The sequence below is a fragment of the Xenopus tropicalis genome, chromosome 2 (assembly GCF_000004195.4).
Source record: "Xenopus tropicalis strain Nigerian chromosome 2, UCB_Xtro_10.0, whole genome shotgun sequence".
Classification (NCBI taxonomy): domain Eukaryota; kingdom Metazoa; phylum Chordata; class Amphibia; order Anura; family Pipidae; genus Xenopus; species Xenopus tropicalis.
The window spans coordinates 158,432,529-158,455,996 of NC_030678.2; the positions used below are offsets into that span (position 1 = coordinate 158,432,529).

At 37.4% G+C, this 23,468-nt stretch overlaps 1 protein-coding gene across 2 annotated transcripts in view; it reads left to right on the forward strand.

Moving 5' to 3' along the window:
- LOC101733406 (protein mono-ADP-ribosyltransferase PARP4) overlaps positions 1-23,468 on the forward strand; it is a 100,988-nt gene that overhangs the window by 72,508 nt on the left and 5,012 nt on the right. For both annotated transcript variants that reach the window (XM_031897276.1, XM_004912072.4), the window contains exons 10-31: positions 444-617; positions 2,640-2,800; positions 3,382-3,519; positions 3,677-3,775; positions 4,189-4,372; positions 5,958-6,252; positions 7,005-7,117; positions 7,189-7,323; positions 7,405-7,491; positions 9,038-9,181; positions 9,784-9,815; positions 11,453-11,534; positions 13,922-14,059; positions 15,212-15,392; positions 16,079-16,152; positions 16,972-17,159; positions 18,222-18,315; positions 18,938-19,108; positions 19,636-19,704; positions 21,608-21,688; positions 22,444-22,539; positions 22,668-22,886. In XM_031897276.1, coding sequence (XP_031753136.1) covers positions 444-617; positions 2,640-2,800; positions 3,382-3,519; positions 3,677-3,775; positions 4,189-4,372; positions 5,958-6,252; positions 7,005-7,117; positions 7,189-7,323; positions 7,405-7,491; positions 9,038-9,181; positions 9,784-9,815; positions 11,453-11,534; positions 13,922-14,059; positions 15,212-15,392; positions 16,079-16,152; positions 16,972-17,159; positions 18,222-18,315; positions 18,938-19,108; positions 19,636-19,704; positions 21,608-21,688; positions 22,444-22,539; positions 22,668-22,886 — 2,955 coding nt within the window. The remainder of the gene's footprint in view (positions 1-443; positions 618-2,639; positions 2,801-3,381; positions 3,520-3,676; positions 3,776-4,188; positions 4,373-5,957; positions 6,253-7,004; positions 7,118-7,188; positions 7,324-7,404; positions 7,492-9,037; positions 9,182-9,783; positions 9,816-11,452; positions 11,535-13,921; positions 14,060-15,211; positions 15,393-16,078; positions 16,153-16,971; positions 17,160-18,221; positions 18,316-18,937; positions 19,109-19,635; positions 19,705-21,607; positions 21,689-22,443; positions 22,540-22,667; positions 22,887-23,468) is intronic.

The window sequence follows — 23,468 nt, forward strand, 5'->3', positions numbered from 1 at the left end:
ATAATCGTTCAGTGCCCACTAACCTTATGATAAATGATCGCACTGAAATTGGTTATTAGGGAGAGAAAAATCTTAATGTGTATGGCCAGCTTAACTCCTGTCATTCATTTTATTGCTAGATTACTGATTGTTATAATGTTATTGAAAAGAGACGTGTAACTTTCTGGTGTTTTCTAAATAAACCATTATGATATTGGTTGCTTAAAAATACTGATATTTATATATATATATATATATATATATATATATATACACACACAATATATCTATAATTCTATAGTAATAGCCAGTTGTTCCAGAAATGTATATTTTTCTTCCAGTCCTCACTGACTATAGGCTGCCATGCTGTAAGCTGTTATATTTTTTTAAACCTTGGCATTTGTGTAAAGCTTGATCTCTGATTTCTCAGTCGTATTGTATTGTTTTCTGTTTTTCATTCATAGGTAAGCAAAGCAGAAGGAGTTCTACTCTATGTTAGGAAATTGCTGGGCACAGGAACAGAACCTGGAGCCATAAGGAAAGCAATGGCTGAGTTTTATCGACTTATTCCCCATAAGGAACCCATACAGGCCAATACTAATATGAAGCTTTTGTCGATAAAGCAGGAATTATGCCAGGTTTGAGTTCATTCTTTTAATATTTGTTAACATGGAGGGGGTGATTTATCACCAACCATAATCCAATTTTTGCCGAAATTCACATTTTTGTTGTGCCGAAACTCATGAATTAAAATTAAGGTTTCTAATACAGGTATAGAATCCATTATCCAGAATGCTCAGGGCCAAGGGTATTGGGGATAAGGGTATTGGGGATAAGGGTCTTCCGTAATTTGAATCTCCATACCTAAGTAACTAAGTCTACTAAAAAATCAATAAAACATTAATTAGACTCAATAGGATGGTTTTGCATCCACAAAAGGATTAATTATATCTTAGTTGGGATCAATTACAAGGTACTGTTTTATTATTACAGAGAAAAGGGAATCATTTAACCATTAAATAAACCCAATAGGGCTGTTCTGCCCCCAATAAGGGGTAATTATACCTTAGTTGGGATCAAGTACAGGTACTGTTTTATTATTACAGAGAAAAGGGAGTCATTTAACCATTAAATAAACCCAATAGGGCTGTTCTGCCCCCAATAAGGGGTAATTATATCTTAGTTGGGATCAAGTACAGGTACTGTTTTATTATTACAGAGAAAAGGGAATCATTTAACCATGAAATAAACCCAATAGGGCTGTTCTGCCCCCAATAAGGGGTAATTATATCTTAGTTGGGATCAAGTACAGGTACTGTTTTATTATTACAGAGAAAAGGGAATAATTTAACCATTAAATAAACCCAATAGGACTGTTCTGCCCCCAATAAGGGGTAATTATATCTTAGTTGGGATCAAGTACAGGTACTGTTTTATTATTACAGAGAAAAGGGAATCATTTAACCATTAAATAAACCCAATAGGACTGTTCTGCCCCAATAAGGGGTAATTATATCTTAGTTGGGATCAAGTACAGGTACTGTTTTATTATTACAGAGACAAGGGAATCATTTAACCATTAAATAAACCCAATAGGACTGTTCTGCCCCCAATAAGTGGTAATTATAGCTTAGTTGGGATTAAAACAGAGTTTATGGGAGACAGGCTTTCCGTAATTTGGAGCTTTCTGGATAACGGGTTTCCGGATAATGGATCCCATACCAGTACTGAATGTTTGATATTTAGTTACTGCAAAAATTCAGAAAAACTCAATTGTAAAACATCGGCATCTAAAAGCTTGTGAGTTCATGTAGAAGTCAAAGGTAGTAAATAGGAAAATTTTCTGTGATTTTTCCTTTTGCATTTTTTGAATTTGTTTAAAAGTTTCCAGACCATGAATTCAATGCATTCAAGGTTTAATTTGATTCATTTTTTTCTTTTTAAAATTTTTAATAAATAAGCAAATATTCTAATTTAGTAAAAATTTGAGTTTATTCAATTACAAAAAAACTCCAAAGTGGACAAATGCGAATTTTGATAACAAAGTCTTTAAAGGGGTTGTTTACCTTTGAGTTAACTTTTAGTATGATGTAGAGAGTAATATTAAGAGACAATTTGCAATTATTCTCTACATCATACTAAATTGATCATACTAAATTGTTCAAATCAATTTCTATGCTCATCCCAATCCTTTGGGTCAGTAAAGTCCTTGGTTGCCCTCTCCGTTCCCATTGACAGAGGAGGACTTGGCGACCACACTTATCCATCTATTACCTGGTGGGGCAGTTATATCATAAACACCCTGCTGAGGAAATTCTCAACACCACTCTACTGGGAATTAACTTGGCTACCCTTAAAGCAGTATTTAGTGATATTTAGTGACTTTCTAAATATAAAAAGATTCCTGGTCAATAACTGCAACTCCTTGTTTTACATGCTGCTTGCAAAGTTGTGCAAGAAACACATCCTACTTCATTCTCCACCACTATAAAGAATCTCTGCCTCAATTAGGGGACCTGCAGCATTTCTCCTTTTTGCCCCAGTTAGGAACTAGGTTCAGTCAGGATCTCTTGGTTGATCCTGATATTTCTCTTGATAATATCTGCTATTTTGAAATCAATTGCACTGAAACTTTTATCTTCATATATTATACACTGTAGCTTATTGGAGACATTGTGAATGCGTGTGAGATAAACTCTGGAGAGCTGAACCCAAGTAGCTTTGCTAAATACCGTGCCCTGCAGTGCAGAATAGAGCACATCGACCCCGAGTCTGAGGAGTTCCTTCAGGTGTCCCAGCAAGTTCTGGAGAAGCAGCGCAGGTACTGGACATGCCAAGTATCACATGCACAACGGGTCACTGCTTCTATCACTGCTAATATAAAAGAAAACTAAACTTTATGATGTGTTGCTATTTTATATTTGTAAAATATATTCTATATATGTGACATTTAGTTGCCATTCTCATGCCCTTTTTAAAGCTGTCCAGGTGCAGTTATTTAAACCATGCTCTCATTCAAAAACAATTTACACATTTTCTCTCTTGGAGGGTATACTTAGGAGGAGGACCAGGGCGAATACCTGCTCACTCGGTCGTCATTTAGCCAAAATACTGCACCTCCAAAATAACATCCTTGAGAACTCCAAAAAGTGGGCTCATCATGATACCCATCCCCCAGGAAATACCAGTGTCTGTAATTGATTAACTGAATGGCATCACTCAGTGCATGGCATTGACCAACAAACACCAAATGATCAAATTTCAAAATGTTCAGCCTGCCTTTCAAATAACCCTAGTGCCATATTATTGTGTCTCCCTATTAGGAGCACCGTGCAGCTGTAGAAAGAAAGAGGGTCAAAATAAGAAATAATCATAATCATTTTTTTTTCTTTCTTTCTAAAGTGAAGAAATGATTAACATAAAAAATATATTCCGCATTTCAAAATCAAGCGAAGCTGTAGAATTTGAAAGGAACCTTGGGAATGTCAAGCCCCTCCTCCATGCGTCCTCGCCACACAGTTTTGTTGGGATCCTTTACCGGTAAGTGTGTTCGTCTGGGAAAACCACAGTAAAAACAAATTTGCAAAAGAGATTATGAACTTCTAAAATAAACCACTTTGTACTTGATGACATAAAATAAACCACTACCTCCAAGGGCTCATTAGTAAACCTTTAAATTGCTCTTATTTCCCCTTAGTGGGCTGCTCTTGCCAAAATCCGTAGAAGATGATTTGGATTTGCCGAGAACTGATACAGGACATCTTGGAAGAGGAATTTATTTTAGCGATTCAATAAGGTTTGGCATTCTTGCAAATGTGTGAAATGTGATATGGTGGAGGTTGGGTTTCTTTTCTTAATATGGGGCTGCCCCAAGGAAGTCACGTTCAGGACGGAAGTTATCCACTATATCATTGAAAACTTGCCCAGTACTAAAGAGTGCAATGAGAGCAATGAGAATGAATGTTGCAGAGATTGCTGCAGGGTAGCTTGCCCTCCCTGTGCCTCCCTGCAAATAATTCATTCTTGGGCCCCTGCCTGCAAATTCCCTGATGCACACTTTTAATAAAAGCTCAATGGGAGATGATGGCACCTTTCATGTTTATGTTTTTGGTGCCATGTAAGAAAATCTCACTGAAAAACATGAACTGAATATGAACAATATGAGCCATACACTCATATAAAATCCATTTTGTTTCTTTTCTCCCCCAGTGCAAGAGTTAAATATTCAGAACCCGCTGTAACCAATGGGGCGCGTCTGATTCTGGTTTGTGATGTGGCTCTGGGTAACTGCAAGGATGTCTACAAGAGGAATTTCTCCTTAACTGCAGCTCCAAGTGGCTTTCACAGTGTTCATGGTGTCCGGGAAATTCCTGGGGCAAAATCTGATTTTGAGGTAATTTCTGAAGCTTAGAAATAGAATATAAAACACCATTTTTTTTCATAAAAAAGTTTTCTTTTTCTATTTGTGCTGGGCAGATACCCTGTGAGCGTCAGTAGGCAGTAATTATTTTGTCTTTTGATAAACAATATACAATAATAATAATACAGGTATGGGATGTGTTATCCGGAAACCCGTTATCCAGAAAGCTCCAAATTATAGGAAGGCCATCTCCCATATAATCAAATTATTCCATTTTTTTAAATTATTTTCTTTTTCTCTGTAATAATAAAACTACCTTTTACTTGATCCCAACTAAGATATAATTAATCCTTATTGGGGGCAGAACAGCCCTATTGGGTTTATTTAATGGTTAAATGATTCCCTTTTCTCTGTAATAATAATAAAACTACCTTGTACTTGATCCCAAGTAAGATATAATTACCCCTTATTGGGGGCAGAACAGCCCTATTGGGTTTATTTAATGGTTAAATGATTCCCTTTTCTCTGTAATAATAAAACAGTACCTTGTACTTGATCCCAACTAAGATATAATTACCGCTTATTGGGGCAGAACAGCCCTATTGGGTTTATTTCATGGTTAAATGATTCCCTTGTCTCTGTAATAATAAAACAGTACCTGTACTTGATCCCAACTAAGATATAATTACCCCTTATTGGGGCAGAACAGCCCTATTGGGTTTATTTAATGGTTAAATGATTCCCTTTTCTCTGTAATAATAAAACAGTACCTGTACTTGATCCCAACTAAGATATAATTACCCCTTATTGGGGGCAGAACAGCCCTATTGGGTTTATTTAATGGTTAAATGATTCCCTTGTCTCTGTAATAATAAAACAGTACCTGTACTTGATCCCAACTAAGATATAATTACCCCTTATTGGGGGCAGAACAGCCCTATTGGGTTTATTTAATGGTTAAATGATTCCCTTTTCTCTGTAATAATAAAACAGTACCTGTACTTGATCCCAACTAAGATATAATTACCCCTTATTGGGGGCAGAACAGCCCTATTGGGTTTATTTAATGGTTAAATGATTCCCTTTTCTCTGTAATAATAAAACAGTACCTGTACTTGATCCCAACTAAGATATAATTATTCTTTATTGGAGGCAGAACAGCCCTATTGGGTTTAATGTTAAAATCAAATTACAGAAAGATCTCCTAAGATTTTCTTTTCTGGAAATCCCAGGTCCCGAGCATTCTGAATAACAGGTCCTGTACCTGTACCTTAAAAGGATTTTGTTGATTTGTCAGTAGATAACAAGCATGAGCAAAATAAGTACAACAAGTGATGCTTAAGGGTACTTTCTTAAAAGCCAATGCAATTTACAAAGCAAGCATAAGATTTTTAAGCCCTATAGAGTTTATATAGAAAATGTAGAATAGGCAGCAGAAGCAGAGGGGCTGTAAGTCAAGTACCGAAACTTTGGTATAACAATGTGAGTAATAAAATGTATGATTTTGTAAAACATAAAAAAAATAAAAATGCATACCCCCCCACACACATTATAGTATATTTTCTATGCAGTTCTAAACAATAATGTTACACCATTATGGTGTGTTTTCCTTTAACAGGAGGATGAATTTGTGGTTTATAAGAAAGATCAAGTGACAATGAGATACGTGGTTCAGTTCTGCACTGATAAAGACACAGTGAACATGGAACCCAATAAACTTCCCCTTCAGCTGGAAAACACAGAGGAAGATAATGAAAGAGAACAAGTACAGTCCGATGATGATGGAGAACATAATGATGATGATGATAGTGAACATGATGATGATGATGGAGAACTTTTACAATCAGATGATGATGGCCAAAAAGTACAATCTGATGATAACGGGGATGGAGTGCAATCTGATGATGAATCAGGTACTGTAGGGATTGGTATGTCTAATTAACGTTTTGTAGATCTTTGTGAGCAGATATATTGACTCAAAATACAACTGTTTTTTGTGGATCCAAAAAGTTGTGAGAGCATTCCTTATTCTTTCATTGCAAAGTGAGACCAATAGGAATGTTTTGCCACCAATATGGATTCATGCAGCTTAGTTACCATCAAGTACAAGGTACTGTTTTATTATTACAGAGAAAAAAGAAATGTATGTATGTATGTATAACTTTATTTATAAAGCGCCACAAGGGTACGCAGCACTGTACAATCTTACAGAATACAAAATTACACACAGGGGGGACAAGTGTTATAATAAATAAATACAATAAATATATATATATATATATATATATATATATATATAAGTGCCATGTGGTATGAGACACAGTAGGAAGGAGGTCCCTGCCCCGTAGAGCTTACAATCTAAGTAATTAGATTACAATCTAAATAATTTTTAAGATTAGAATAATTTGTTTATTAAGGGACCTTCCTGTAATTCTGAGCTTTCTAGATAATTTCCAGATAAGGGATTCTATACTTCTATTATAATAGGTCATTTTTTGATGCCAGTATCCATTTTTATTTGAACTCTGGTGGTTTGGGGGCATCATAGAGCTGCTAATGATGCTTGATTTTGACATGCCTTGTTATACCTTGAATATACAAATTATACATCTGGATGTTAGTTCCATTAGATACCAATATTCTAAATTCTTAATATTGACCTTAGAGAGTGAGCCACCAATGAAGAATATAATACATGGTCTTCAGAGCATTGATGGCCAGCAGATTCCTGTGGATAATGTTCATGTAAAAGGCAGAATAATAGATATCGCTGCAGAGGTAGGTGAGCTTGTGTGAACTATATTCAGAAATCAATACATTGTTTCACTTATTAATATATTTGTGTTTAGGTGACGCTTTTCCAGACATATGTAAGTCATTCCACGGAGCCCATAGAGGCTAAATACGTTTTTCCACTGGACAGACGTGATGCCACTGTGTGTGGATTTGAAGCATTTATAAATGGAAGACACATTATAGGAGAGGTACAGTGGAATACAGTCTGTATAGAATGGAATTATTCAGCATCTCTGTGGTGTGATTAATATAAGGTTCCCTTCTGGCAGGTTAAAGAGAAGGAGCAAGCGCATGAGGAGTACAGGGCTGCTATCAGCGAGGGACGTGGGGCTTACCTTATGGACCAGGACGCTGCTGTAAGTTTGCTTCAAATCAATTTACTCATCATAAGATTTGGTGAAACATATCAAGCTGTATTACGTAAGCCCCAGGCAGCAGAATACACACAGCAATCCCTTAAATATAGAAGATTTCTTCTATCAATAAAAATGTCTTTATTCCATATTGGCAGGCAGAGAAGGAAAAGTGTAATGTTTTGGACATTGCTGCACTTTTAAAAAGGAGAACTTACCTTGCTAATATGTGCAGCTAATACCCTTCCTTTTCTCTCTTTGTCCCTGCCAATTGGAAATAAAAGCCTTATATTATATTATAGTAAACAGCGCTGTCTAAGGGTGATACCTAAACATATTGCTGTCAAACCTAATCTATACGTAAACAGCTAAAAACACATTTCAATAAAACTCTGAATATCTAAGTGCCCAATATATGATGAGAGGCCTTAATAAACATATAATCTACAGCTTGGTCATTTCCCTATGGGACCAAACTGTAAATTATATCCTTATAAACGGTACTTATTGATGTAATCAGTTATAATCGGAGCTTAGTGATGTAATTTCTGTTACATGACTCACTAAAACTTTATATGAGGATATAAGAAGTCACTGCATAAAAGCAGATCATGGAACTCCTTGGTGACTTATAATATCCCTATATTTGATAACTTTATTCACTATATAAACAGTGCTTAGTGATATCATCAGTTATAATCAGAGCTTGGTGAAGTAATTTCTGTCACTTGACTTATGACACATGACATAAAGTACCCCCCATTGTAAAATATGAGGATATTAGAAGCCACCTCGGAGTTCCATGACCTGTATAAAAGCACAAGGCCGAATAATATCCCTATATCAACACCTCGATAACATGTCATATACAATATAAAACAAAACAGATAAGTATAAATAAGGTTTATTTACAAGGGATTTGTGCTCTATAAGTACAGCATTGGCAGAGTTTTTCTGTATGCATAAGAAGTGGTACCGGGGCGCCTCCTGGATAACCCCCCCAGCTTGTCACTATTCAGATTTGTATGCTAAGGCTCTCTCTCATGGTTTATGACATGTATACTATTCTGTACTAGCATTTTTGGTTTTGGTTTGGTCCTTAAATGCTCATAGGGAAATTTTTGGGCTGAGATCTGCATGTTGCTGTTGGTGACAGGCAATTACCATTAATGCTAATGACAAGCTCCTTCAGTGGGTTCATAATACATCTTACATGCCATAAGCATAAAACTGAGCTAGAAAGATATTTATTATTATTATTAACTTCACAAACAAAAAGAAGTTAGAAGTATGTTCCCAGGGACATACAGAATACATGGCTACACCAAACCACAGTTAGAAAGCCAAGTATGTGCTGGACTAGAACACATGTGTACAAGGGTCTGTAGCAGCTGATCATACAACATTGTAGTTCTCAATTATGGGTGATGAAAAATGTAACTAATACAATAAAATGGTTCTCTTTTGAAACCCATGGCTAATTAGGTGCAGGAGGATACTTCCTCACATATGATATTATTAAATACTAAGATATGAATGTTATTTATAGGATGTCTTCTCACTGAGCCTTGGAATCCTGCCTCCAAAAGCCACGGTCATCATCAAAATCACCTACTTAAATGTGCTGAGTCGGAACTATGATTCCCTTCCTTTACAATTCATCATTCCTCCTACAGTGGCATCTTGGGTAAAGGTGAGAAAGAATATGCTCAAGTTTGTATGATGGGTAGTTTTGTATATAAAGTAGTATTTAATTTACATTACAGCATGGCCAGGCTATGGCATAATCTGCAATAGGAATTTCGGCATATACAGTGGTGTAATTATCAGGGGATGTACCTTGCAGAGAGAGTAGTAAGAAACGACAGAGGAATGGTTCCCTGTGTATTTGCCGTAAGTCACATCCCCACCCAAAGGTGCATGGGGTAGAGAAGGCCCCCTTAGATGCCAGACAATTCCAATCTGGTGGACCTGACAGGGAACTACATCCTTGTTTCCCTATTTAAAGGCTGAATTGTGACTGACTACATATCTCCTACTGGGATTTGGGAAAGAACTAATAGGACACATTCAAAACTCATCTATCACAGACCACTAAGGATCTAGAAAAGCTCCTATAGAGCTGTAACTTTTATAAATATATGTAATCTATCATTGCCCTACATGGTGAGGATATTTTTCTAAAAAACACTATATTTGTCTAATAATACAAAAAGACAACAGATTTGCTGTCCCTGAGCTAGATATTGGGTTTTTGCATGTTATTGCATTATTAACCATTTTTTTTCCCTGCAGTATGATGGTGAAGACATCTATTTGCCAGAGGGGTACGTATTGGGCTTAATCAGACACGGGCAATTTTATTGTACACTTACAGAAGTTATTATATGCAGTGATAAACCATAAAAAATTATGTATTGTAAATTAAACCATTTTTTTATACATAGGCCCTTTAGTGTCACATACAAACAATTTCAATAAAACAATTACTGGTTAGTGACATCATGACTCCACCCACTTCTCTTCAGAAAGATTTTACTGGCTGGTCACATGGTGCAATTGTTACCACACAGCACTCATTCTAGAAAGTATGTTACAAAATGAATTAAAATAGTAAAACATATGGAGAATTTAAGCAGAAGCAAACAGGATTTTTGGCTGATTTATGCAAGCTTAGTTGTCAGGCCCTGGGTACTGCCTGATTTCGTACAAAGAAAAAGTAAAGTATTAATAGAGCTTGTTTAAATAAGACTAGGTGGGGAGATGGCAAAGCAGTATTTCACTGGTTTCTGTTTGATGAGATACAGATCCAATTCCTGTGCAAATATTTTTTATTGAGGTATTTACCTTGAGTAAGGTGCCAAATCAGCATGGAGGCATGGCTGCAAATTGTAGTTGTGCAGAAACATGGTTGTAAGATTGTAATTCAGGGACATTGTTCCCAAGGACATTGGTTCCTGCTTCTAAATGACTGAATGTTTAGGAAGGTCTTCATCATGGAAAGGTTAATGGAACCATGGCCTTAATTAATAAGAATAAGCTGTTAGGAGATAGGAACAGTAAATGTGCATTAACTAGAGCTCTATAGATCAGGAATTCAATTCCCATCAAGAAGGGCTGTGAAGATGTGCAACTCAGGACTCCATAACAGGCAGTGGCCCTCGCCCAGACATAAACTCCCAAATGAGAAGTTGTTATGTAAAGGGGAACTCCAGCTTCTGAAATAAAATTCTTTAAAGAGCCCCGCATAACACAGAAACCCCTAATATATCACTCTAAACTGTTTCTTCAATAAGTATGAATAAATATATTTTTTATATGCTGAATTCCAGCTGCAAAACAGTTCTCTTTCTGCATCATTTAAAATCCTGGCAGGGGAGGAGGAACTAAAACACTGATGTTAAAAATTCTCCACAGCTTACGGACAGCATGCAAGAACTACATAACCCACAACGCATTGCACTGGGATGTTCCTTTCCTTATTGACATATTGACCTTGCATGCAGGGAGCCTCAAAGTAGTCAGCCAGATCAGCAGGAGAACAGGGGGCCAGGCTTAGGGAATTGTTCTAAACCATAGTATTACATACAAAATATGAAGCCTTTTAATGATTTTTAAATCTATGTATATGGCAAACATGCTTGAAATTATTTTTACTTTTCAAAAAGCTTAAATTGTGTTTGGGGCAGAATTCTCCTTTTATAGAAGTGCCCTCAAAATCCCTACACCAAAGCACCATGAAGTGTAATATCCTTGCCCAGAAAGTAGAAATGTTTGAGTGGGCCTTGTTCATTTCTGAGACGTGGGGATAACCATGATGTAGTCAAGTGCCTTTGTTCAGAAAATTACAGTTGAGAAGTTGTATAAAGAAGTTTATTAATATTACCATGCTTTTTATTAGCTTTTCTCTAGGTAACATATTCATTAATTGTGGCAATGTTTTCTTTCTTATTTTCTCTTTCAGGTGTTTTTCTCTGGAGATGTCTATTGAGATGCCTTGTAAAATCCAGTCGATTCATAGCAAAACACACCTGATTAAGCTGAAAGTAAGCTATGTTAAGATGTTTGCTACTTTTTATTAGATTTTATTTTCTTGCCAACATATATAAACTATAAATTAATGAATGAATGGACATATTGCTCTGTAACCTTGACTATAAACAGACAGAATTTTGCTGCCAACGTGGCCACTTTTGACCAAGTTAACAGCCTATTAGCCAAAACATTTACCTCTCCAACTGATATCTGTTCTGATATCTCCTTCAGCTGTTCATTGCAAAGACATGAAGGCATCAACTAGTAGACAGGCGTCTTGGATTTTGTTAAAAGTGTGTTAGGAACACTAAGTGCAAATAGGATCCCAGTGGCTGAGTCTCAAATATTTACAACAAAATATACCCATATCAGTACTTGCTTTAAGATTACTAGGGCAGTTGTCTCTTTACGTTAGTAGCTGGATATTATACTGACTGAATTACCTTCAGTATGTTTATTTATAGCAGGTCTGGTGAGCAGAGGGTTAAAAGCAGAGGTAGGAGAGCCCCACCTCCAAGTCAGGCTGACCACTCAATTAGGCAAGCAGGCAGGCAGAGGACCAAGCATCTACGAGGTCACAGAAGGAGCATGTTAGAGAATTGTCATGCACAGGAGATCAGATATTTGCGGTACCTAGGAAAGGACCAAAGGACAAGCCAAGTTGTACACAGGCAGCAAAGATCCGTGTGGTACAAGATTAACATATAACAAGTTTAGACAGATCAAATTCTCCTGAGGCAGGCTCTATAAGACACCTCCTCATCATGCTGCTGATGTGTGTGCTCTGGGGAGCTAATAAAAAGCTACGCTTGGCTCTTTCTCCTACAAATGTCACCGTGTCTCTTGAGGGTACCCTCTACTCCCCCTCCCCAAAAAACTTTTATCTACCTTATTATACAAGAACATTATAGATAGTCTTCCATCACCCTTTGCCCGAGTGTGCCATCACTGGATGCAGGCTATTCCAGACCTTCAAGAGGAACAGTGGGAGGAAGCAGTGGATCACTGCCTATAACTTTCTAATATCAATAAAAGATAGGCCCATACATTAGAAATTTCTCCACCAAATGTATATAACCCCTCTTAAGCTGCGAAGATTTGGCAAAAGGCAAGATGACCTTTGCCCCTGGTGTAAACTTTATCCATATTGTCTGGTCATGACCCCCTATAAAGAGATTTTGGAAGGGCCATAAAGAATGAGCTACCCTCCCTGAACTTCTGGAGACAGTTAGTGGATAGAGCACTTCCACTCATTAAACTAACATAAGAAGCACGAGGGGCTGTAAGGGTATGGGGAGACTGGTGTAATCTGGACTCTTTGGACCTGTAACCTGAACCACTAAAGCAGGGAGACCACTCCAATACTAGCCATAATCCCTTGTACTTTTTGGCATCTGTACCTGTCACCAACAATATGCTACTTTTGTAAATATTGTACTGGTAATGTCACCAACCATCATCGCTGTCTTTGATTTATTGTAACCAGTCCTGTAGCATTGTTTGTGTTTCTTTTTTTTGTTTGATATATGTTTAAACTAAAATTGACCTATAACAAAAAAGCTATGCTTGGGGGTGGTTGCAAATCATCAAGCAGAAAATGAGATTTACCTGTCATATAATTTAATGCTACAGGGTACAGGGCTGATAATTAAATTCTGATAATTGTTCTGGTTTTGGAGGTGCCAAGTATATTCTATATATAAAGTATATTGTGACATTTATATTCTATATATACAGTATAGTGTGACATTTATATTCTATATATACAGTATAGTGTGACATTTATATTCTATATATACAGTATAGTGTGCCATTTATATTCTATATATAAAGTATATTGTGACATTTATATTCTATATATACAGTATAGTGTGACATTTATATTCTATATATACAGTATAGTGTGACATTTATATTCTATATATAAAGTATATTGTGAGTGGGTCCCTAAGCTCAGGTAAGTGACAGCAGCACAGAGTATGGGCAGGGAATCAGCAATAAGGAAGATGGGGAGCTACTGGGGCATATTTGGGGGCACAGATCTTCCCTGCTAAAGGGCTGTGGGTGCCTTGGGCTGGTACAGAACACAAACACAATGTTAAGTTTTTCTAGCCTACTTATTTAGTTTTTTAAATGAGAAGGAAATTAGTAATTTGTTATGCACACTAGTATGATTATAATTGTTTACCTCAGACCCTGAATAACACTCTGCGTTTGTGTATCAGAGACTTAAATTAATGGGTCTCGTCACCTGAACCTGTGGATCAGACAGTCAAATGTTTCCGTATATTCCTTATTTGTACCCTCAGCTCACTAGAGCTGCTATAAATTAAGGTGATGATGATAAGAATTGTTATGCTGACTTATTGCTGACTGTCCTTTGTTATTTATCCTATAGAAAACGGATTGCAAAGCGGTGATCACAACTGAAAAAGACAGTGATATGCTCTATGATGGCTTTTTTCTGGATATCACATTGGAAGAACCTTTCTTTCCTAGGCTCTGGGTTGAGAAACACCCGGATGAAGACAGTGAGGTAAAATATACACACTTTTACCTTAAATGTGCTCTGTAATATGAATTACAAAGTGTGATAAACACAGTACAGACATTTGTATGGCCACACCTATGCCTAGCCTTTAACAATATCCAAAAGGGAACATACCTAAAAAGACAGTTTTTTGAAGCCCAAATTACCTTAAGGACCACATGATCCTTATAGCTATGGAACAACCTCATTGTTTATAATTCCTCTTAAAGGAAAACTATACCCCCAAACTATGTACTGTAGGTCTCCATAAACATATATTGCATAAACAATCTCATGTGTAAAACCCTGCTTCATCTAAATAAACCATTTTAATTAAAATATACTTTTTTAGTAGTATGTGACATTAGGTAATCCCAAATAGAAATTTGCTATTTTAAGAATTAAGGGCCATGCCCTGGGATCATAGGATTCAAAGTGCACACAAACAAACCAAGGGCACACATACATGCTAGGCCCCATCAGCCAATTAATGGGCAGAGTTCTGTTTTTTGCTCCCACACTACTTCCTGTTACAGTCAGAGCTGCATTACTTCCTGTCAGCTGATCTCTGAGGGAGCACCCAGCCCATCACTAAATGGCGGCTCAAGGGAAAGGATGTAAAAGGGCAATATTTACTCATATATATATTCCAATTTGGCCAGTGGCTCAGGGGCAACATGTTGCTCACCAACCCCTTGGATGTTGCTCTCAGTGCCCCCAAAACAGGTAATTACTTTTGAATTCCTGACTTGGGGGCAAGTTTTTGTTCAATAAAAACAAGATTTACTACCAAATAAAGCCCCTACAAACTGATAGTGTGAATAGAGGCTGCCTAATAGCCAATCACAGCCCTTATTTGGCACCTCCATGAACTTATGATGCTTGTGTTGCTCTCCAAGTCTTTTTACATTTGACTTTGGCTCCCAAGTAAGAAAGGTTCGGGACCCCTGCTCTTTAGTTTAGGTTCAAGAACCACTGGTGCCCATTTTATTGACTTAAACTGAGAGAAATAGTTCTACAGCACCCTGCCTCCAACATACGCAAGGGCCTACACCTATAGATTAAAAGTTGCATGAAAGATTCAGTGGCCCCTGGAGCAACAAATACCTCCATTTAACTACAGCCTTACATATATATATTCTATACATGTCCCTACAGGCATGCATGCTGGTATATCACTCCAGTCTTGAAGATACGTTTGATAAATGGAATGTAACCATCTGCCTTGATTGCTCCAATTCTATGGAATCCTGTTTTGAAACTGCAAAGTATATTGCTCTGACTGCAATTGAAAAGCTTTTTGTATACCACAAGCTAAATGTAGTCCTTTTTGGTACAAGTAAGTAATTTGGTCACAATAGTCAACTACTTTTAAAGGTTATGTACTTTTCTCATTAACTTTAAATTAGTGCTAAGGCTCATTTTTTAACATTGTGCAAATTTACACCTGGGCAGTAACACATGGCACCCCATAAACCAATCAAAGTGTTGCTTTTATTGTTCTACCTGCAGATGGCTGAAAAAAAAATCACTGGATGGTTGCTATTGATCACTGCTTAAGTGCAATATTGCACAGTGTTGACTGAACCCTGGTGTCTCCAAATTGGTTGGACTTAAGGTGGCCATACATGTGAAAGTCTCCAAATGAGCAGATGTTTAACCGATATGCCCACCTTAAGGTCGGCAATCTTGAAATTGATCCAATAGTATGGTCCTCAGCTGAGATAGAGACCATCGGGACAAGGACCATATCAACATACTGATGCACTCCTTGTTCCGACAGGATTTTTAAACCTGCCCAATTTTTGGCCAGATATCAGTCAGGTAGGTCTGTCTGAGGGCCCCATACATAGGCCGGTGTATAGCCACCTATAGTCTGATCCTTTCTATAGGGGTAAAGGCACATTTTGTAACATACTAAACGTTAACTACCCTTTTAATAATCTGTTTCTTTGTATTATATGGCAGTGTAGTTCATATGGCATTTGTTCACAAGTGACGCTGCATATTTTGTGTGTTTTGCAGATTATTTGGAACTGTATGCTTATACAAAATCACACCACTATGAGGAAATAGAAGAAGTGCAAAGGTTTATCAGTGTAAGCACATTATTCCTAATGGAGCTGCCGCACAAACCTGTACATGAGTTATCCCTTCAGTTTGTCTGTTTTACAGGGTCCCCCTGCTTATTCTTGTACCCTATTAGCACAAATATTTTATCATTTGCCAGTTATTAAAAGGGCACTAAATCCCAACAAGGGATTACAATACTTTTGCTTGAACATAAATTTTCAAATTTCGTATCAGTTGTCCTTTATTTTTTTTTTTGCTGCATATACTCAGTTTTCTCTTGACTGCTAGCTGTCAACATAACTTAGTGTTATCAAATTCAGGGTTTATTCCAGCGCTAATCTGGATCACATGTTCTTTACAATCATTAAATAATTGCTATTTGAATTTCTTAAAAATGCTGAATACCTCTATCAAGACATCAAGAATTGAACACTGGACTATTTGGTGGTTAAATGGCACATTTCCCCATTGAGCCAGTTGAGGTATTATGGCAGTGATCCCCAACCAGTGGCTCCGGGGCAACATGTTGCTCCCCAACCCCTTGGATGTTGCTCTCAGTGCCCCCAAACCAGGGAGTTATTTTTGAATTCCTGACTTGAGGGCAAGTTTTGGTTGAATAAAAACAAGATTTGCTACCAAATAAACCCCCTGTAAGCTGATAGTGTGCATAGAGGCTGCCTAATAGCCAATCACAGCCCTTATTTGGTTCCCCCATGAACTGCCCATGGCTGTTAGATAATAAGTTTACATGATACAATAATAGTTTAATGTTTGTTAAAAGAAATATAATATTAAAGAGCAAGTTCACCTTGCTACCATTTCAATTTTTTTCTGTTCTTTCCTAGCTGGCAAAACCAAACATGGGGGGCACAGAGCTGTGGAAGCCTTTGCAAGCCATAAGTTTGCTGCCTCCATCCTCGGGAATGCATAAAATTCTTCTTATATCCGATGGGCACATACAGAATGAGAGTCTTGTCTTTAAAATCCTGAACAAGAATGCTGGGAAAATGAGTATATACAGCTGCTCTGTTGGGTAAGTAATGTTCACTAGTGTATTTATGTGTGACTTGTGCCACAATATACATATATTACCCAACAGAGCTTGTCAGGCAATTTTGGTGTTTCTGTGGGAAACTTTCTGGAGAACCTTAAAGGAACAGTAACACCAAAAAATGAAAGTGTATAAAAATAATTAATATATTATATAATATTGCTCTGCACTGGTAAAAGTTGTGTGTTTTCTTCATAAACACTATTGCAGTTTATATAAATACCCTACTGTGTAGCCATGGGGGCAGCCATTTAAATTGAAAAAAGGAGAAAAGGCACAGGTTACTAAGCAGATAACAGATAAGTAGCAGATTCCCATTGTATTCTACACAGTTTATCTGGTATCTTCTTATGTAATCTGTGCCTTTTCTACTTTTTTCAATTTAAATGGCTGCCCCCATGGCTACACAGCAGCTATTTCTATTAACTATAGTAGTCTTTCTGAAGCAAACACGCAACTTTTACCAGTGCAGGGCAACAGTACATTATATTTTAATTATTTTAAAACATTTTTATTTTTTAGTTAGTTTAGTTTAGTTACTGTTCCTTTAACACTATGTTTTGGGTTACGTTTTATATAATGAAATGCCCCAAACAGCACCTAAGGTAGGGCTGACAGTGTTGTTTAGTGGGTCTCTAGGGTCCTTATTCTAATTGGAAATGTTAGGAGCAATTCTTTGCTTTCTTCACAGAATTCCCTCTAATTTTGGGAGTTTAACCTTTTTTTTCTCACTTTGCAATCTTGTTGACAGATTTATATAGTGATTGGTCTCTGGGGCACTGCTCTCAGACTGCACCAAAGCCCAGGGTTGTAAGGGTTCTTTACTAAATCCAGTGCTAACTGGAGCAGAAAAATCCCTCTGTATTATTAACTGTAATGAATTGGTGTTTTAGTAATTTAGTATTTTATATCTATGAATTTATATAGGAGTTCACTTATTTACTTCCACCAAACCTTTGTAACACACCTTATTTTTTAAAGTGTTCTGTAGTTTTCTGTGATGAGAACAATGCAGAGTTATAAACCTTTTACTTGTGCTTCTAGTGCAACAGCCAATAAACATCTGCTGGGGTCTTTGTCTCGACAAAGTCGTGGCACCTGTGAATATTTTGAAGACGCATCCGTGTTGGAAAAAAAGGTATGTATTGTATGTAAATACAGTTTTCCTTTTTTGGTGACACGTTTTTATAATGGCATAATTTGCTATTTAGGCGTAATAAATGAGATAACACAGGTACAAGATATGTTTTTCGGAAAACTGTTATCCAGAAAGCTCCAAATTACTGGTAAGCCATCTCCCATAGACTCCATTTTAATTAAATAATTCAAAATTGTAAAGATTATTTCCTTTTTCTCTGTAATAATAAAAAAAAGTACCTTGCACTTCATTCAACTAATATATACAGTAATTAATCCTTATTGGAGGCAAAACAATCTTTTTGGGTTTATTTAATATTTTAATGATTTTTAGTAGACTTATATTATGAAGATCCAAATTACAGAAAGACCCCTTATCTGGAAACCCCCAGGTTCTTATCATTCTGGATAACACCTAATGGATAAACTCATGTGTGAATTTAAGATTCTGGTAATAAAGCGTGCATTATCCCATATCGGCCTTTATAAATGGCAGGCATTAGTACAAGACACAGGTACAGCTGGTGGCAGACTGACAGTTTTATGATGAAGGAAAGATAAATTCAGAAAAAATGGATTATAGGCTGAGTGAAGATAACAATTCTGTTCTGTTACTTTAACAGGTGACGTTGCAGACTGAGAGAATATGGTCTCCTTCATGCTGGAATATGTCTGTTAAATGGCAGCAAGCAAGCCAGAACTGTCCAAAACCAATACAAGCTCCAACACACATACCCCCATTGTTCCCATACAAGCACCTACTAGTTTGTGGGTTTGTCTCTGATTGCACTCAGGTATGGCTTTTCTGTTTCACATTAACTATAAGTCAGGAGATTGTAGGGCTCATTTATGATGGTGGGATGGGGGAATGTTTAAAAGTCTGGGGCATGGATGTGGGTGGCCCATGGGTGTCTTCATGCACCTTCACTACTTTAATGCTGGAAAGAAAGGAGTAGTGCAGTCACAAGGTGTAAACTATCTAGATGTGCATTTTAATAACAGGGGTCCTTGTTCCACTGATGCTGTACTCTGTGCCTTGAACAGCCAGCCCTTTGCTATGGGAAGAGCTTAGTGTAAGGTGTTCCAATGGGCACAATTTTGCATTTCTTAGTGCTCCTGTACTTTTACTCCTCAGTACAAATACAAAGAAAGTGGCTTCTGATTGACACACTATGCAGGGGGAGATACTACTATAACAATTTAACATATAAAAATGACAGTTAATGTATGTGTATAGAGTCAAAGCCCTAGCACACGCACAGTACGTCATGTTATTTGTTTTTTTTTACACCTTTCTTTGTACTTTTTGGTCACATTTAAGGCATTATTTAAAGATCAAGAGCTTGACACTGTGGTCTCAGCTACCGAATTACAGAAAAGCACAGGAACGGTAAATATTTGGAGGAAGGGTAAACTTAAAATTTACATGATAACATAGGTTTTGATGCAAATTGTTAAAAAGGTGAACACTGATGATTTCTGGCCAATTTTTCCCTTTCTCAGGGTATGTTCTTGCTGAGTGAATGGCCCAAATGGTATTTGCATGCAAGAGAAACGGGCTTTAATTGACCAAATAGAAGATAACCTTATTGTTGTAGCCATATAATTGGCTAAAATTCACAACTTTTTTTAAATGTATGTATATATGTATATTTTTTTTTAACTTCATTTAGCATTGGTATCCAAGTTTGTTTCCAGTGGCAACTAGGAGAATGCAAACACATATCTGTATATTAGGGTGACTATTAGCTTATTTACAGTATGTCACACTCTAAATAGACAAAAAAAACTTGTTTTGGTACTGGCACTGGGTACTAGCAGTCCTACCAGCCCAGTAAATAGGTGATTTTAGGCCACACTGGGCTGTTAGCCCCCACTCATATTTCTTGTCTTTTGTGTCTGCACCACTGCGTTGGCCCAGGTGTAGACACCAGAAGCAGATTTCAACACTGAAATGTATATTTACACATGAGTATGTGTTTTGGTGCTGGAATCTGCTCTATGTGTTTGTACCTGGGCCAACGTCATGGCTCCGAGTGCAGCCACAGAAGAGAGAAGATAGAAGTAGAGGGGCTGTTTCTCAACGCTGGCCAAGAAACAGCTTTGTATGGCATCAGCCTTAAAGGGAACCTGTCACCCAGACATAAAAAGCCATATAATAAAAGTCCTGTTCAAACTAAACATGAAATCCAGACAATTACTTTCACTTTCAATTCAGCACTTCATTGATGTCACTGCCCTCCTCACTTTCCCCCTCTCTCCTCACCATCCTATTGTGTAGCCAGTACATGGGCATCAGGCTCCCCATTCTGGCATATAAACAAGATTTTGGTATGATGTAAAACTTTCCTTACTAACAAAATGGCGCCTGCCTGCTTGCTGTAGTTGTGTCTTTCCAAGACTGAAGGAAACAATTTAAAAAAATATATATAATTTATATAGTGTAAGAGAACATTATTATGCTTGACTAACCCCATAGAAAAGAATTTGGAATAATTTCTTAGGGTGACTGGTCCCCTGGTGTCCATACATGGGCAGATTTAAGCTGCTGATTTTGGGCCCTTCAGACCAATCTGCCTGTATATGGGGCCCTCCAACAGGCCTACCCAAGCGATATCTGTACCAAAATCAGGCAGGCATTGATCGGGCAGGTTTGATTTTTCCATCAAATCAAGGACTGGATCGGCTCTTTGATGTGGCCCTTGCTCCGACACTTGTATTCCCATCATTGCAACCTGGTCATTTGGCCCTCGGACTAAATGGGGGAAAGATCCACTTGTTTGCCGACCTCACCAAATGAGCAGATCTTATAGTGATTGGCCAGCTTAAGCTGCCTGGCAAAAAAACACAATCTTATTTTATTTTAAATTCAAGTTTTCCTTAGCCAAATTTTGGAGATTTCGAAATTGAAAAAAAATCATTTAAAAAATACACATGAAAAAAATCCAGCAACTAAAATCTGTCGGTCTTCTATAGAAATGAATGGGAATTGTATTTTCAACATTCATGCTATTTTAAGTTTTGAGTTTAAACAGTAAGATTTTTAAAAATGGTTGTGGCTGTCGTTGTCATTGAATTTTTCTTTTCCACAATTTAACATGCCCAAGTTTTTCTGATTTGCAAAATGAGCTAGAGAATAAAAGCTCTTGGGTTTAATACCATTTTTTTTTTGTTATTAACTCAAATTATAAAATGAATAAATGTTGGGGGAGAGTCATTGATAGTGTTCAGTAGAGAATCACTGCTTTAATTTTTTCTCTTCTGTTCATATTTACTTGTCATATTTTATTCAGATGCTTCACAGAATGACAGCTAGAGCCATTATTAGGGATTATGAGGATGGAATGCTGCATATAAAGGGACATGAACATGAGGTTTGTTTTATTTGACTAAAATTTTTGTCAGTAATATTTGTTTAATTTAATATAATGACTTCCCCACCGCCTTCTCTGCTTGTTGACTTGGGGCTATGGGAATGACTGGGGAGTAGAGGGGGCAGCTTTTAGTAAAATTTACCATGTGTCTGGTCTTTCTTTACGTCCCAGATCTTAAATTTAGAGGGCAGTCTCTGTGATGGGATTTGTGTAGAATTCTTAATATTTAATTAAGTATTAGTATAGAAGACTCTGCAGTACAGATGCACCAGGAACTCCAGACTTGGCCAGCAGGTATTCAAGGGCAGCAGCAGTGGCGTAATAGTAGAGGGGGGCAGGGGGCTTGCACAGCCGGGTCTGCTTCCTCCATTTTGCATGTAAATTTCCGCTCCACACCAGCTCTCAGTTAGAAGAGTGGGCAGGGAGTCGGGATTTATAGGCAAGTGGGGGCCGGGTGAGTTTGCAACCCTGAATATTTTTTTTGCAGGGGGACCCAGTTCAGAGTAGTTATGCCACTGGGCAGCAGCTAGATTTCTGATAGAAAAACCAACCAATAACAAGTCTAGCCTTGTGGCAAGATTCCATAGTGTTTATTTCTATAGCTCCTGATTCCCCCATCCTGAGAATTATCCACCTACCAACTTTATTCTTCAGTGGTGGCCCTGGCTAGCACCCATTGTGTGAGGCAAGCAGTACTATGAATTATAACTGCGCTGCATCACATGACTAATATGTGTATTGTTTCCTACATGTAGATGAAAAAACATCAATTAAAGCCCTTTATTATTGGGCTCAGCAAGAAGTACTCACTTGTGAGTGAATTTACACGCTTTGTTGCTGAAGGAAAACAAGTGAGTGATGGAGACATTTTAAGAATGTCTGGTTTTATCTATTTATTTTTAAATTTGCCTTTGTGCCCGGGAGGGGGGTCTTTGGAAAGCAAGGCAAAAAACTAACAGGAAATTCTTTTTTCGCTTAGGAGGAGCAGGGAAAGCAAGAGAACTGGGTGCAGAATGTGCATGAAATGATATCTGCAATAGATGTTGATATTCTACCCCACATGGACTGGAGCCCAAAAAAACAGAAAACTCCTTGGCACAGATCTATCCGCTATAAACATATAATGCAGAAATGCAGTAACTGGACGCCTCGTGAGGAGAGACATGAAAAGGACAGTTCTGACCAAAGTACAATGGATGTAAGATCATTAATAACGGATTCCACCTAATACTGTAAATCCTCCTTGGAAAGTGGAAGCTTCAAGTTCTTCATGTGCTAAAAAGCAGCGTTCTTAATATCTCATACTTTTTCATTCACAACTATTCATATCTTTGCAGCAGTTTGAGTCAGGTGCTGTTAAATGACTGCATGGATCAGCTGTGCCTTTAGGAGATTAACTCCGAGAACTCTTGCACAGAGCAATGTGAAAGGGCCCCTAAAGGAACAGTAACACCAAAAAATGAAAAGGTTTTAAAGTAATTAAAATACAATGTACTGCTGCCCTGCACTGGTAAAAGTGTGTATTTGCTTCAGAAACACTGTAGGTTAGATAAATAAACTGCTGTGTAGCAATAGGGGCAGTCATTCAAGCAAAAAAAGGAGAAAATGCCCAAGTTACATAGGAGATAGCATATAAGAATCCCATTGTATTCTACAGAGCTTATCTGCTAGGTAGCCTGCAACATTTAAGAGCTGTGGCACACGCTAAGATTAGTCGCCCGCGACAAATCTCCCTTGTTGCGGGTGATTAATCGCCCCGATATGACATCCCGCCGGTGAG